This window comes from Triturus cristatus, chromosome 2_1 (assembly GCF_964204655.1).
Source record: "Triturus cristatus chromosome 2_1, aTriCri1.1, whole genome shotgun sequence".
In the NCBI taxonomy this organism is placed as follows: Eukaryota; Metazoa; Chordata; class Amphibia; order Caudata; family Salamandridae; genus Triturus; species Triturus cristatus.
Genome location: NC_140581.1, coordinates 906,756,152 through 906,773,059, shown reverse-complemented (window position 1 = coordinate 906,773,059; position 16,908 = coordinate 906,756,152). Strand labels below are relative to the sequence as shown.

Below are 16,908 nucleotides of genomic sequence, written 5' to 3'. Positions count from 1 at the left end.
CGGTAATTTTAAGTGTAAGAGTAGTTCCCATTTTAATTCTCATTTTAGTTCTGAATTAAAAAGAATGCCAAGATAATAAAACGATTTTATTTTATCCATCGTGATTCTTCATTTTATTGTAGGTTTGGGATTTTGATTTACGAGGGCCACAAGTCATAATAAAAGATTTTTACAAAGTTAACTTTTAAATCCAGGTCTTCCATGAATGCTAAAAATAAATCTAAAAGCAATTGAAGCCCATTAGCTCTCCTAGCAATGAGGGCAGCATAATCTGCATATAATATTATAGGTATGAGACAGTTCCCCATCTTTGGTAAGATCTTTACTTTGGATGATAAAAAGCTCTCCACCATATTGATGTAATTGTTTTATTTATTGTTGTTTTATGGATTCAATTTCTTGAATGTTTTTTTATGGAATGCTGCACAATAAAGGTTAATTGACTGACTGACTATTAGAAGACTCCACCCTCATTGGTCAGAATGTTCTAATAGTCTCCCACTCTGCTGCAGCGGGCTATAGCAAACATCAAAGGCTCATTCCCATGTTAGTGGCCCTTACGTTTTATTGGTATATAAGGCTAGAACAGGCCTTTAAGGGCTAGTTTATCTCTCTGCTGCGAGCTGTAAAGTTATTTTAGGTGGTACCTACAAGTATGAGAGATTGCATAAATATGAGACAAAAAGTAAACAAGGGATTCAAATGCGACAAAGATTATAAGCTGACACTGGGAAGAAAGGGGAGGTAAAAGATGGCATAGAACATTCTCAAGGTGCATAGAAACCACCAACATACATATGTTAATAAAAGAAAGGAAGAAATGGCCCTTTGACGTCACATGAAAAAGGGAAAAAAGAAAAGCAAGATTTTACTGGTTTCTGCATAGAAATGACAAGAGACGCCAAATCAAGTAGCATAAAAGGAGAGGAGGAACAAGAACAGAACCTCGTGGATCTCATATGCAGGAGGATTTGATTGGATTGGAGGACATTTGTAGAGTGCATGGCTACCCGGAAGCGTCCCAGCGCTAGGAACTGACACGGAGGGGACAGAGGACTAGGGAAACAGAGCGGTCTTCAATTGCTCACGAAATGCCAGATGATTGGGGACTGTGCAAGATGTAGAGGCAGAGCGTTCCAGAGTTTGGAGGTGTTATAAGAAAACAGCCGGACGCCGCTTCTGGACCTCTTGATCCTGGGGATCTCTGCTAAATACAGGTCGTCTGACCGGAGTTTCCTATTTGCTTTATAAGGGCGTATCATGTCTGAATTAATGGGCGGACCGAACCCCTGCATTGATTTATGTGCCAGACATAGAGCCTTGAATCTAATACGTTCCTGCACTGGGAGCAAATGGAGGGAGCGTAGAGCGGGTTTTGCAGATTGTCTGTTGGCGGTTCCAGTCAGAAGTCTGGCGGCGCTGTTTTGAACTGACTGGAGTTTAGAGACTACTGAAGTGGGGGCGCCTAAATACAGCACATTCCCATAGTCCAATCTAGAGAGTATGAGTGATTGGACCAGTACTTTTTTTGCATGGGGGGAGGATGGGCAGAACCTTATGAGCCATTCTGAGTAGACCATAGCAGACGTCTGCCGTCTTCCTGGCCTGCGTCCTAAAGCTCAAGTCCTGGTCCAACCATATACCCAAGCTCTTAATTTCTGACTTCGGGACTGGGACTGGACCCATGCTAGAGGGCCACATGGAGCTGGGCTTGAAATTTAGGTGGTTGCCCAGTATCATGATCTCGGCTTTACCACCGTTAAGCTTGAGCTGGGACGCATCCATCCATTTTGAAATGTCCTCTAAAAAGGTGTAGAGGGCGTGGGTTTTTTGGTCTGCTTGGTTTAACCCAACCACCAGTTGCGTATCATCGGCACAGGTAATCATCCAGAATCCAGGAGGAAGAGATCAAAGTGTTTGGCAAGACCAGGAAATTCAAAGGGTGTGATTAAAGAAGTAAATATTAACTGGTATAGAACCAATCTGCAGATGCCAAAAGCGATGCAATGTAAAGAATTTTACCAAAGTGGATTACTTGACCTACTCTATATGCCATTGACAACAGGGTGAAAGGAAAGCCTAACAAGGAAGTCAATTAAGATAAGATAATGACAGACAAAAGAAGTTTAATTGGAGTCGTGGGACAAACATGTTGAAGTGGGATAAGAGTAAGTAGAGGAATAGATGTGGACAAGTCACCCAAAAAGAGGAAAGAAAGAAGTGACTTAGGGAAGAAATTGAAGGGAGAAGAGGAATTCAATATTTTCTCTTAAATAATAAGTAATAATGTAATTGCAACATAAACATTTTTTAATTAGTAATGTCTTTTAAGGAATGAGGAAAGATGCCTGTGGAAAGTTTAATTGTAAAGAAAGGTATGAGATGGCAAGTAAGATAGGCTGCATAGGGAAAAAAATAAGAGGAAAGGAAGAATCAGATGGAACAATTTTAGTATTTGCTACAAAAAGACAAGAGGTCCATCTGTGAATTCATTGCAAAACAGGATAAGTGGCCTTTGGGAGGTATAAACAAGTGGGGGTAGAAACTGAAAAGAAGAGAACATGGAAGGATCACAGACCTAGGGGGAAACATTCATTCATCAAGTGTAGGGGGTCAAAGAAGTAATATGGAATTGTCCAGAATCAATAAATTTGTGAGCCCACATATTAAGGCTATGTACTTTTCTAACTTCATGCTAACAAAAGATAAATTGCTAAAAAAAGTGCAGAATCATAGACAGCATGTATCAACACAAAAAAGGTAGCTGCGTTTGTTGGCGAATGGGACATTTCACAGCACCTTTTGGCTTTATGAAGAGCGTTACAGGCAAACTAAATGTCTGTGATTAGCCATGACTGGATAGTTTTGCAGTATTTCCTGTGACTTAAACAATTGTTCTTTGGTCTGTTTTATACGCCATTGCTTCTGATAGAAAGAGCTAAACAAATACCTTTCTGAAGTCTATTCTGATGTATTGAACAGTCAGCTGCAGCCTCACCTCCTTATCAGTTTATCATTCTAAACCTTTGGAGCTCCAGCAATAGAAAACACTCACAGAGTCCTGCCCTGGAATCTGCTTCTAGATTTGCACTGCTCTGGTAAAGGACAAATACAGAAGCAGTACAATATTAGCCCAATATTATAATGTATCCTATGAATTCAAGTTATACTCAGTCCATTACATTATGTGCTTTCTTTGTCCAGTCAGAGAGTAAACACTTGTTGCTACTTGGCACACCTCTAGCACTACATGCTAGCGTAAAACTGGCTGAGATCTTTTGTGGATGTTCCTCTAACGGAAGAATTACATTTTCTTTCTTCAAAGACACAAAAAGATATTTATGCACACCCACTCTGTCCATCACATTACTGCTGCCCACTCTCTGTCCTCTACTCTGCAAATTATATCATGTGACAAGCAACACATGCTCATATTTCATCTTTCCCGCTGGCAAATGTTTCAGCATTGTTGTATGAAGACACTGGGGGAGCAACTCAAAAAGATGTAAGAGGTAGTATATGGGATGATGTAATACACAGCTGAGTCTAATGGCCCCAGTGTTTTAGAAGTATTTAGGGTTTCCACTGACATATGTCTATGTTCTGTCACAATTGTGCTTTTAGTCCATAAAAACAACCTACAAGCATTTAACAAATAAAACGAGACATCTTATTCAAAATTGAGCAATGCAGAAAGTGACCAATTTGATTAAAAAAGGTCAAGGCCCTCACATGTGATCCCCTTTTTACAAGCTGGTTCCTAAAGGTGGTATACATTTGCATATTTGTTGTTTGAAAGGAGAGGGTTTATTTATGGTGTAGTCTGTGTATAAACATGCATTTAAGGTCAGCATATTATCCATCAGATTTCAAATAAATCTTTACCTATTGCAGATTTTCCTTGGAAAATCTTGCTTTCTCCCAAAGGTTTCTCAAGATGGCTTCCAGCTGTTCTTGGATGAAGTGCCTCAAAGCGCTCCATTTCGGTATTACCATAATAAGTATGCACTTCTTCATCTCCACAATCACTAGCTTCAATTTCAAAAGTCAGATCTTTCTCAGTCCCAGTTTCTTCCAAATCAGTTTTCATAAGTTGACTTTTAGAATAACTCTCTATGGGGAATTCTTTTGATGATGAAGATGCTTGTTTCTCATCCCTGCTTAGTTTGTTCATGCAGTAATAATATTTATCGATCACACTAGAGCCAAGATTTGAAGAAACATCTGAATCATTGTCCCAACAGAGCTTCCTGTGGTCAGGTGTTCCCTTCTTCAGTCTGAAGATTTCCTCTGAGCTGGATTCTGAGCTTTCAATGGATTCAGAGTCCGTCCTTGATGACAGCTCATCACCTGGCATGGTTCCGTTTGTTAAACAGTTTCTATGACTTTTGTCAGTTCCAGTTGAAGGACCAACTAAAATAGAACCACACTCAGAGCACCAATTGGAATCCGATGGGTTTGCACTGGAACAGATGGGACATTCCTTGTCTGAAATATCTTCAACATGTTTCACTGCTACTCTCAATGGTGAACTGCTGCCTGTAATGACTGGCTCTTTCGTGCATATCACGGGGCCTACATGCTTATGTTCTTTTTTGCTGTAAATGTCGGTATCAATGTACTTGTCAAAGTTGAATTCTCTTGCTCCAGTCTTTCCAGCTCTCATGCTATTTACAATGAAGGTTCTGTCAGTCATATCGCCATAATCAGTTGTTGATTTACTGCTCTTACTTATAAAGTTATGAGGTGACATAAAGTCCTGTGCAAGAGTTTTAGCATCATCTTTTTGCAAGTAGTGTTCCACAAAAAAAGAACTATTCTTATACAGTGACGGATAATCCTTATGCTTATATTGGTGCATATTACCAGGCATCCACTTTTGTTTTGTGTTCCACTCCTCTCTTGGGATGTTACCAGTCTCTGTGATGGATGAAGAACTGCTTTCAGGGGTACTACAAGGCAAATAAGACGAATTTTCATGATTTTGGGACAAAGTGCTGGAAGAAAGTCCATAAAAATCTTTGTTATCAGTATTGAATTTAATATTTGACTTTCTTGACTCATATTCATCATCTGAGCTATCATCAAGTGGGACCCAAAAATAATTAGAATCATGAGCTGGAGTTTGATTTCTACTTATTGACTTGTCATGTATGCTAAAAGCTCCACCTATAGGCTGTCTGTGTACATTGTCCCTATCCACAGTTAAAGAATGTGTTGACCATCTGTTATTTCCATACCCATTGAGTCCACCAAGGTGTACTAAGATGTCTTCTGAATCTGACTCAACCCTAGAAATGTTAATATTTGCCTCCTCTTTCCAGCCCTTTTCCTTGATGTCATACAGAGACCCCTTTTTAGAGGCTAATATATTATCCTTACTAAAATAAAAAGGTACGGCTCTTTCATTGATTTTTTGGTTTTTATCCAAATAAGAGCTATGACAAACTTCTGATGGACTAGATTTGTAATCCTGTGACCACTGAGGCATTGAAGGTTGCAATCTTTTGGTGTCCTCCTTCCTGATGTTTGGTGTTCTTCTGTCCCCAGTAATTGGTGAAACCCCATCTGATTCAGACACTATTGAGCTAGTTTCAATGTCATCTTCACATTCACGCTTCTTGAGAAACTTCTGCGCCCAGCCCATAACATGCTTTAGTTTCTGTGCTTCTGGGACACCCACATCATCAAGTAAACCATCATCCAGATCAGAAACAAAACTTCTCCTCATTACACTTATGTTAGTTTCAGGCTGGGTGAACATTGTTTCTTTCTTTAACTTTTGTAAACAAGGCATGGATGCCTCCTGAGTACAGTGACCAAGTTCATGGTTATCTTGTCGAGGTTCAGATAGCCTGGGAGTTTCTTTCTGGTCATCGGTGCTCTCTGTAGACTTCTCTGCGCTACCCTTAGATTTGTGCTTCTCTGAGACATACGGATCCTCAAGTGAAGTACCCTCTAGGTCTGAAACAAAACTTCTCAGCAAAAAACATGCATCCTTCTCCTGCACAATGGGCCTAGGTGTTTCTTGAATTCCACTTTCGGTTTCATGATTATGTTTTGTAAGTTCACATATCGTGAAGCTGTCTTTATGTGCAGTAGTGTTCAGAGACTTCTCCACCACATGACCAATTTTCTCTATTTCTGGGACACATGTGTCCTCTACTAAGACACTGTCCACATTTGCAACAAAACTTCTGTTTGTATCAGATTGTTCAAGATTTGTTTCTTGCTTTAGGTTGGAGGAATGTGAGCATGGGGCCTCCTGCACAGCATTGTCTTGTTTGTACCTAATTGGTTGAGGTTCACATAACCTGAGAGTTTGGTTTTGTTTGTTACCGCTCTCAATCACCTTGTCCTTTGAAATCTTATCATCAAGTAAGCTTTGCTTCCCGTTCTTGCTGCGAGGTGTTCTTGTGGCCTTTTCACCAGTGAAGAATGCCAAACGCTTGGACCGCAAAAATTTTAGATTTTGTGTGCGGGGTGTATCTAAATCAATTCCATCTTCTGATTGAAGCTTATCCCTTGATATTTCCCTTGGCTTGTCCATCTGCAAAGAAAGTCAGAACACATGTTTTATTAGTATGCAATTGTTATACTAGTTTGGGAAATATTTGACTTATTCAACAATTGTTTCCGTTCATATTAAGCTGATATGTTCACTTCCATTTTATTGCAGTAAATATTTTTTAACATTTTCCAAAAGAACTAGAAAATGGTATCATGAGTGAACATTCTCTATCCTATCAGCTTGCAATATGGTTTCTGCTATACATTGCAACAATTCTTTGTGGTGGAAAAGGCATATGGGAATTTAGGGAATGACGCATCAGAACTTTCTTTTCCTTCTATACATTTTCTCAATCAGTTTCCTTCCCTGATTTCATGCAATTTTGTAGGACAAAAGAGCAAATATACCAAAGTACCATAGCTAACTATGCAGTTTTCAGATAGCACTTCCTCAAACTCTTTGTCTGTCAGAAGCACTTTATGGTATTCAGGATATCTATATCAGTTTTGTGTCAACAAAATGGTAGCTTTTCTTTTACTGCCAGCTAGGGTAGACTTAAAACCATGGCAATATCTCTGTCATTCCAAAGGCTTTTTCCACCCTATTTGCACACATTGCTTGAGTCCCACAAATGCAGAGGCATGCCTATCATAAATATCATGCTTAGTATTTCCCTGACTAGGGTTGGAATTCCCCTTCTTTGAATACCAATACTGCAAGTGACAATTGCGTGTCATTTAATTAATCAAAAGTGAATACATACATAATTTTTCATGATGATGTTCTTGTACTTATGATAATCAAGCTTAAACAAATATATTTGTAGTATTTAATCATTGATTTTGATCATTTACATGTTTTATAATTATTGTGAAATAATTGAGTTCCAAGACAGTTGATATTTGTTAGATTTGTTGTGATTCCAAGAGAGCATTATTTGAAAGATTCAAAATAGCTGAAAGTGTATTAAGCCACTGTTAAATATTTATCCTGAAAATCTTCAACAAAACCTGGATGGAAAATCTATAAAGACCAGACATAGCCAAAAGCCAGCGGGGACTTTATGCCAGGTGACGGGAGGACACATGGACTCCTGGATTGCGTGTCCACCTTAACTGAAGCTGCCAAACTTGTGACCTTCACTGACTGCTTGGTCTGGTGTGCTGAAGACTGTGCCTTATCACAAGGCACAGCTGCCTTTCTGAGCTGAAAATAGAACTTAATGTTCTGGAATAAGGTATGAGGGTATGAACCATCTTTGAAACTCAAAACAGACTTTTATTATATCCTGCTATTAATGTGCAAAAATTAGAACTAGTACAGCGCTTCGAGTAGTGAATCAGGGTGCCAATGCTAGAGATTTCATGGTAAAATTTTTACAGTATGTTTTTTATTGTTCATGTTAAAGATAAACTTCCTCGCTGCCCTACTGCTTTTATTTATTATTGTAACAATGTATTTGTGTGCACTAGACTAGTGTTTTAGTAAAGGTTATTAAAACAAATATACAGTAGTGGAGCAATCCTTGAGTGTGTGGTTCATTTATGAGAGAGGATTCGGTGTTAAACGAATTGTCCCTGTCGCGTGTCTCATGTGACTGCACGTAGCCTGAAACACATAAAATCACAATATTCGCTCAGTGGGTTAATTATAGTTTGCAGTTCAACTGGTTTTCTGATTCAGATTGGCACATTTATTGAGTCCTTAATGCCAGGGGCGAGAAATCCAAACTGGCGGCTCTAGAAAACCCCTGGACAACATAAGACATACAGTGAAATTGACCCCAAAAAAATCCATATTTTTAGGGTGTAGAAAAAGATGTATTTTCCATGTTGAGAAGTGTTGTAATTACTGTTATGGTCACGCACCAGCACCTGCATGCATGACAACATGTTAACCATTATCTCCTGTGCAAGAGCACCCAATTGTTGTCCCTGCCTCCCTATTGGTCCCCAACGTTCCACATGAGAATGTCCACTGACACGGTCACCCTACAACCCCTGAGCAGAGACTTAGGTTGGATGTCCTCATCCAAATAGATTGAGTGGGCACCAGAAGCCATCAGAGATAACAATAAGAACGCACAAAGGTGCTATAAAAACTGGTATGACACCAGACATAGTGCCAAAGAACATTCCTTCAAAATAGGTGATCTGGTCAGAGTTCGCCTCGAAAGGAAAGTCAAGAAGGGAGAAAGTAGATCCACCACTCCCCTTTGCATCAGCAAACTGTTAACCAATGCTGCCCAACTCAGTGATGGCAAAGTATAGCATATGAACAGGTTGGCCAAGTGCCATTCAGTGGGAAAAGAGTCTAGTCATCCCCAACGTTATAGTAGTGATAAAGATATGTCTAGTCAATGCCAACCCAGTAGTGCCAATAATGATTTGTGGGTTGATTACGATGAACCTCAAAGTGGTCACAGTTCTATGCCTTTTAATAACAGAATGTATTCAAGAAATGCTGACGTCCAAGGTAGTGGTCCTCCACCCACCTCTGAATCCACTGATTGTCGCACTCCGGACCAGAATGATGAAGTTATCCTTCACGCTCCCGTGCCCTATCAGAGCGATAAAGGAGATGCACATTCTGATTCCGAAGCCATGTCCGACAATCGTGATCTCAGGGAAAGGTTTGGTCGAACCATTAGCGATCCACACTCGGATTCTGAGGTTGAATCTGACAATCTTGGTCTCAGGGGAAGGTTTGGTAGAACCATTAACAAACCCAGACGTTTTAATGATTTTGTTTGTGAATAACTTAATTGTTGTCAAACACTCAAGAGCGGAAGATGTGTTGTAATTACTGTTATGGTCACGCGCCAGCACCTGGCGCGTGACAACATGTTAACCATTATCTCCTGCACGTGAGCACCCAATTGTTGTCCCTGCCTCCCTATTGGACCCCAACGTTCCACATGAGAATGTCCCCTGACACGGTCACCCTAGAACGGTTTAACGGTCTTACGCCAGGGTGCCTGCCTGATCAACACCTTCACGTAGGGGGCTGTTATAGAATAAATCTTTCTTAACCCTTACCTTCGCCTCTGCCTCGTTATTACAAGAAGCAATAAAGAAAAGTCATACAGTTTAAATTATGTCTATCACACTACTTTGTGTCAATGCCCTTGGAAGGCTAAACAAAAGCAGCTAATAGTTTTGTAAACATATTTTATTTCCTTTTGCATCAAATCAGTCCTTATACCTACATTTCAGTACAGTACGGGGCTTTCTTTTGCATTGCTATCTTGTCTGATACATAGAAAAGTAACTAATAAATAGTTAACACAGGCCTACCTTTTAATAGTACTTTTGTTCCTTTCCACGCAGAGATTAGAGAAAAGGTACTTATTTCAGTCTTTCCGAGAAACATTTTAATCAACCTTAAAGAGTTCAGACGCCAATGGGCTATTTGTTTTACATATTTGAATATAAATTACAGCTGCATCTGATTCTTCTTTGTTTCATTCCATACATGATGAAGCAGGCTGCCTCTCCACAAATGTTTGGAGCTCTTGGTTTCATTTCAGAAACCCTTTTTTCTTTCCATGACTGACCTTGTCATGCTCCACTTCCTCTGTTTACATAAGAGGTGGGGGCTACAAAAACCTACTTTTTTGTTTGTTGGTCTCTGACAGATGCATCTACAAGTCTGGGCTAGGCATCCTCACTTAGAGCCTTGTGCCCAGGAGGCCTCTGCAGGTTTCTCCTCAATGTTAATTTTAATCTTAAGGGCCTACATGAAGGAGTCACAATTTTCCTACACTACTGGATCAGACAGGGACAGCCTGCTGATGTCAGAATGGGTAATGTGAAGCAGAAGCAGGATGAGTCTGACAGGAGGTTACTCAGTACATCAAACTCTCAAGGGAGACAGGTAAGTGCCACTTTGGTGTAGGATCATGTCTATGAGAAAGTGATCCAGAAAACCATCCGTTGGACTGAGGGGATGCCGCATGTCCCACTCTCACTCAACATACCCTTTACTTTCTTCCAAGCAGCACAGGAGCTCAGACCTGCCCAAAGAGAGTCGACAACAGGATGTGGGAGCACACCGCTGACCTCTCAGGCATGGTTCGCCCCTGGCATTCTGGTAAATGCAGTCTCTTGTAGCTCGCTACGATATTTCCGAGTATTTCGCCAAGGTTGGCGCAGATAGTGCTGATATCTAGACACGTGTTTCTGATTTATTAACCGTCATTAGTAGAGAATACAGTCTTGTATTTTGGGGTGTGCTGAATAGGCTGCCAAACATTTTATCAGGTCCATTACCTCTCACTGGTGCGCAGGTGCTTCATTCACGAGCTCGTCAGCTCTATGACTCACTGGAGTACTTTTGAATAGACAACAGGATGTTAGAGCACACCGCTGACCTCTCAGGCTAGGTTCGCCCCAGGGATTCTGGTAAATGCAGTCTCTTGCAGCTCGCTCCGATATTTTCGAGTATTTCGCCAAGGTTGGCGCAGATAGTGCTGATCTCTAGACACGTGTTTCTGGTTTATTAACCGTCATCAGTAGAGGATACAGTCTTGTATTTTGGGGTTTGCTGAATAGGCTGCCAAACATTATATCAGGTCCAGTACCTCTCACTGGCGCGCAGGTGCTTCCTCCACGAGCTCGTCAGCTCTATGACTCACAGGAGTACTTTTGAATAGACAACAGGATGTGGGAGCACACTGCTGAACTCTCAGGCAAGGTTCACCCCTGGAATTCTGGTAAATGCAGTCTCTTGTAGCTCGCTCCGATATTTTCGAGTATTTCGCCAAGGTTGGCGCAGATAGTGCTGATCTCTAGACATGTGTTTCTGGTTTATTAACCGTCATCAGAAGAGAATACAGTCTTGTATTTTGGGGTTTGCTGAATAGGCTGCCAAACATTATATCAGGTCCAGTACCTCTCACTGGCACGCAGGTGCTTCATCCACGAGCTCGTCAGCTCCATGACTCACGGGAGTACTTTTGAATAGACAACAGGATGTGGGAGCACACCGCTGACCTCTCAGGCAAGGTTCGCCCCAGGAAATCTGGTAAATGCAGTCTCTTGTAGCTCGCTCCGATATTTTCAAATATTTCGCCAAGGTTGGCGCAGATAGTGATGATCTCTAGACACGTGTTTCTGGTTTATTAACTGTCATCAGTAGAGAATACAGTCTTGTATGGGGCGAACTTTGCCTGAGAGGTCAGCGGTGTGCTCCCACATCCTGTTGTCTGCCCAAAGAGAGTCGTTGCCACACTACAGGACTCGGGTACAGTCATTGATTTACAAAGCAATATAAAAGGTTATGGCTAAAGATAGAAAGATAAGTGATGTCACTTCCTCAGATTTTTGAAATAGAAGTTCCTAAAGTAGTGAAACAGTCCCACTTCATGGTAAAGGAATTAGTGCAGGAGTTTCTGGCTCACGTGAGAAACAAAGGGGGTCTGTTGCCTGTGCATGTGTATCATGATGAGGCAAAAGGCATGTTGATCGCTTTGATTTCCCATCGACTTTTGGGTTCCTTTTGTACAAGTCAATGAAGAATGTGGTAATAATGGAATGGGAATTTCCAAAAGAAACTACTCACCTATCTCCTAGTCCAAGTTTATTACTAGGATGTGTCCAGCTAATGGGAAAATCTGCATTTGGCTGATCAAGAACCTAATGATTCCATGCGTCTAAATTTGTCTGGGAGGTTGTCCATGTGTGCAGAGGATACGGCACCACAAGATTCCTTCGACCACAAGATGAATGCAATGTTGAAGCAGATGTAGGCAGAATCCAACCTGCTCGAGAACTGTACTCCATCTAGTTTGCTAAATCTTTGAATCTTGAGTTCCAGTCCTTTTTTATCAAATGCAGAACAAGCAGGTATTTCCTGCGATTCTTCCAATGATGGAACAGCAAGTGGATCATATGGCAGACATACCTTTTGATGCTATCAGGTCTGCAACATTTACTGGAAGCGTGACTGAAGCTGCAGTGTGGAATAGATGCATCAGGTACTGGCATATAGATTATGTTCACACATGATTGCTTCTTGTTATGCGTTTTCTGGGACTACAGTTATTTGGCCATGAGCTGGAGCATTTGGTGTGAAAAACATTAGAGAACCAAAAAGATGCAAATCTAGCAAAACCAAGGAATTTGGTGTTTGAATTGGGGTGAATATTCAGCCAAATCATATGGTCACAACTAAAAGCTTTCTTGTCCTAAAAGGGAAAAGGCTAGCTTTCAGACATCTGCCTAGAAAAATCAGTCAAGGTGCTGACAGCTTGTTGACCCCACTGCTGAATGCCCCAGAAGGGAGTCATCCTCCTATGTTCAGAATTTTTTGGCACCATCTTTCCAAGATCTTTGGATACTCCTGGTGGTCTCCAGGTATTACCAGAAACACATTTCAGAGGTAAGAGGCCAAGTGACACTTGGGGTGGCTCCAGTTTCCATAGATCTAGCCAGGAGGTTGGCGATGCCTGCAGGTCTCATGCTTCTATTAAGCTCAAGGCCATACTATCCATACCAAAGAAAGAACGGGCTCAGAGTTCTACTTGATAATATTTATGGTTCCGAAATTGTCAGGTTACATTCAGCTTAGTATTAGAGTTTAAGGACTTGAATCTCTGGATTCCTGATATCAAATTCAAAATGGAAACTCTACAACAGATTATACAAATGTTCCCTTCCCTGTTCTACATGATATCACTGGATCGGCAGGACTCATACGTGTGCACTATATGTGACTATTTGGTAGCCTCACCTGAGCTTTCTCCAGTGTGCCCTGTGTGGAGGACATTTTCATTTCACAGATTTTCCGGCTCCCAGAATTCATGGCTCAATTGGTGTGACTGTTACACACAGAGGGCATTATGGTACACACTTATTTGAATGAATGGTTAATACATGACCCATCCTGTCAATAGCAGTTCACAAGCAGAGGGTCTGCTCAGTATTACTGCAGCACAGATTTATAATCAGCTAGCTGAAATCTTAGTTATTGTCCTCCCACTCATTACAATGCATTGGAAGGGAATTATGCACTTATCTGGGTGGGTCTTCATACCAGAAAGCAGAATAAAGGTGCTGCAGTCCAGATTGTCACCTCTCTTGACCGCCAACAAGGCTTTGATCTGGGATTGGTTGAGGGTCATATGGCCTCAACAGAGTTCCTGGTTCCTTGTGTTCGGATTCTTTTGCAACCTCTGATGCATCACCTATAAGGGTCAAGGGATCCGACTTCAGAGTACTTCAACCTTTTTTTAAGGTTTTCCACTTTCTTCAGACTAAATTAAATTTGTGCCTGCGTCCTTTACACCTGGGAAAGAAGATAGCTCCCCGGTTCTGTGCGTAGTCACAACAGATGCCAATGCAGTGGGAGCAAGGCGCCTTCCACAGCAATATTATCTTAGATGACCAGATCCTGCTATTGTGGACATTGTGTATAAAGGTAGAGATAAAAGCTGGTAGCTGGGTTCTGGCCTCTAGAAATCAAGAATGTCCCACAAAAGTAGGATAAACCAGCTTAAAATAGAACATAACCAAATTGATATCCTTAAAGTACAAGATCGATACAGAAGAAGGATAAGTACTTGATAGGTATTCCCATGCCTGACGTGTGAAGAAGCAAACATTTGGAGGCCCATGATCTGACAGAATAAATCTTTAAATCAATAGAAACACAGATGCTGCAAATCCTGATACAGATGGCATGGCTAATAACCCTATGAAACCTTCTTTCCACAACTATTTACACCACTCATCTTCCATATTTAATATGATCCCGGCTTTGTGAAGATCACAAATACACGTAAGAGACAACAATCACAATCATATGCACACCCAATCATACACACTACCAATGAAGACCCTTCTGGTTGTGCGTCTAATAATGTAGGCGAAAGGCTATTCAATAAGATGCTGGCATCTAAATTAGAGAAGTTTCTGTCAATCCTGATGGGTCATACTGGATTCATACAGGAGACATGGGCATTGGGTAGCCTGGGAAAGACTAAGGGCCATATTATCAAGAACGGCGATAACATTATCGCTGCTTTAGCGGCAGGAAACTGCAGCTAAAGCGGTGATAAGGGGCTTGATAATATGCCCTTAAGAATTCCAATGGAAGCCCAGGTTTGATGTCCTTCACACCAGAACCTGGGCTTCTATTGGAATTCACAAGGGCATATTATCAAGCCCCTTAACGCCGCTTTAGCAGCAGTTTCCTGCCGCTAAAGCGGCTATAATGTCATCGCCGTTCTTGATAATATGGCCCTGTATGCCTGATCCCTACACATTCAACGCTTAATAAAAGGCTGTGGTCATGACACCTAATACAGGGCGTGTTTTCATCAGATTCAATGTGGTTTTCGAGAAGGATGCTTAAGCATTTAGCTTGGGGCCTAGATACATAAACTAGACTGTTATGTGCATGATTAACCTATTAGTTATATGTAGGACCCAGATCACTGCAGCAAAATTAAAGGTATAAAGTGCAGCATCAGTTGACAACATATCCGTATATCAATCCCTTCTTACAGACTAATCACACCCTACGTTTTTTCTGATGGGAACCAACCAACACAGCGGTTCCCTAGTGATGCCATCCCATTACTTTGCCAAAACTAAGAAAAAAATTCTAGTCCTCTCTGACTTAATGGTCGTGATGATAGTAATGAATGAGGGGGGTGCAAATATAATTGACACAACTTATTTTGCAGACAGTAAAGCATAGCAATGTATATAATGTATATCAAATGTCATGTTTCATTCACAATAAAATTGAAAAAGAGATGTATTTATTTAATGAGTGAGTTCTTCCACTGTGACCATTTACAAAAGGCTGGCATGTTTTTGCCATCTTATTATCTGCATGTTTTAGCATATTTGTCTCTCTCTCTCGCATCATAAAATGCTTTCCTTTTTTATTTTATTTAAATAAAATCTACTCAAACGCAACAAGTGTTAAAAAAAGCATCTAAGTGCGTTCCAATACATTTCATAATCTGCAATCGTCTATTTGTTATTTATTGAATTCACGACTTTATTAGATCGTCTTCAAATGCGTTTGGTGATCCACCCCATCAGGTGCAGTCAAGCAGGTGCTGTGCCCCTGGAGCATAGCAGCATAATCAAGCAAGCAATACTACGTAGCGATGTTACTGACAAAAATATATTTATGTGAGGAGTCGTACGTTACCCCAGTGCATCAATGTTTTGAGCCAGGACAAACTCCAGGTGTGATGATCACAGCAGTTCCTGTGCCTTCACAAAAAGTGCTCCAAAGTCTGCAAGCAAAATCGAGCACGTCAATTCGGTGGAAGGTTAGAAAGCATACACAGTGACCATAGTAACCATCCTGGCCACTCAGAAGCAGGGCTAAGGAAACCGGAAGTTACGGACTGTTGCATGTGTTGGTATGGCTACCATGCAGCAATGAAGGAGCCTGGAGCATGTCTCCGGAAGTTGGGCAAGCTTACTTAGACACCATGACAACCACGCTGACACGCAGCAACTCATGGCGCTACAGGCTCACTGCTTGTCGTGGCAGCATTACAGTGTACCGATTTTAAGTACGTTCTGCGTTTCTGAAAAAGATACCTTTACGACGGCAAAATTTGAAAAAAATCTTATTGGTGATTCCATTCAAAGTGAAAGCTTGTCGTACACGTACAGCAAGCGATTTAAGGGTCAAGAATAGCGCTTTTCAAACATGCAAATAGGGGATACAAAGTGATAGGGTCCCTGAAAGGGACCCTGAGGGAAAGAGAAGTGTGTATGTGTTTGTGTGCGCGTGCGTGCGTGCGTGCATGGGTGTGTGTCAGACGTAGAAACAGAAAAATAGCGTGCAACGTGCTTTCTTAATTCTCTTAATTCTTCTCTGTTTCTTTGAATACTTAGGAATGACTATGTGGCGCATTGGTATTGACAATTTTAAGCTGTGTGCTCACCACAACAAAATGTTTCTTTGTGCTGTAGTAGTATGATTGTGTAACTGGGCCGTATTACACAAGGTGCCCCCAGGGCACTTTGATATTACAGAAGGGGCCGCAGATGCTTGTGCAGCCCCTTCTGTAATACTGCTAGCGCTGGCGCAGGCGCACATAAAGTGCCAGCGCTACATGCAGGGGGTGTTCCCTCATTTGTATGCGGGCGAGACCCATGCAAATGAGGGAATCCTTTTGCCTCTGTGCCCATGTCGTATTACCGAGTCAGTCGTAGAGGCAAAAAAGCTCTCAGGAGGCGCACTGTCAGTGTGCCCCTTGATGGCAGCCCTCTGGTGGGGGGAAAAGGAGTCCCGGGGACCCCAGCATCCCCTTGCAGGCGGGTGCAGTCACAGACTGCACCAGCCTGCAAAGAGATCTCTATTCACCTTTAAAAGTGCTAGTGTCTGAAAACATAGAGCGGCTTTAAAGCAGCCGCTTAGTT

General features: G+C 41.4%; 1 protein-coding gene across 1 annotated transcript in view; it reads right to left on the bottom strand.

The window, feature by feature from the left end:
- The window catches only part of LOC146866082 (uncharacterized), a 666,825-nt gene extending 651,027 nt beyond the window's left edge, over positions 1-15,798 (bottom strand). The window contains exons 1-2 of the mRNA XM_085633172.1: positions 15,680-15,798; positions 3,886-6,550 (exon numbers count right to left, since the gene is read on the bottom strand). Of these exons, the coding sequence (XP_085489298.1) occupies positions 3,886-6,550 (2,665 nt within the window). The 5' untranslated portion in view covers positions 15,680-15,798. The remainder of the gene's footprint in view (positions 1-3,885; positions 6,551-15,679) is intronic.
- Between the last annotated feature and the right edge of the window lie 1,110 nt (positions 15,799-16,908).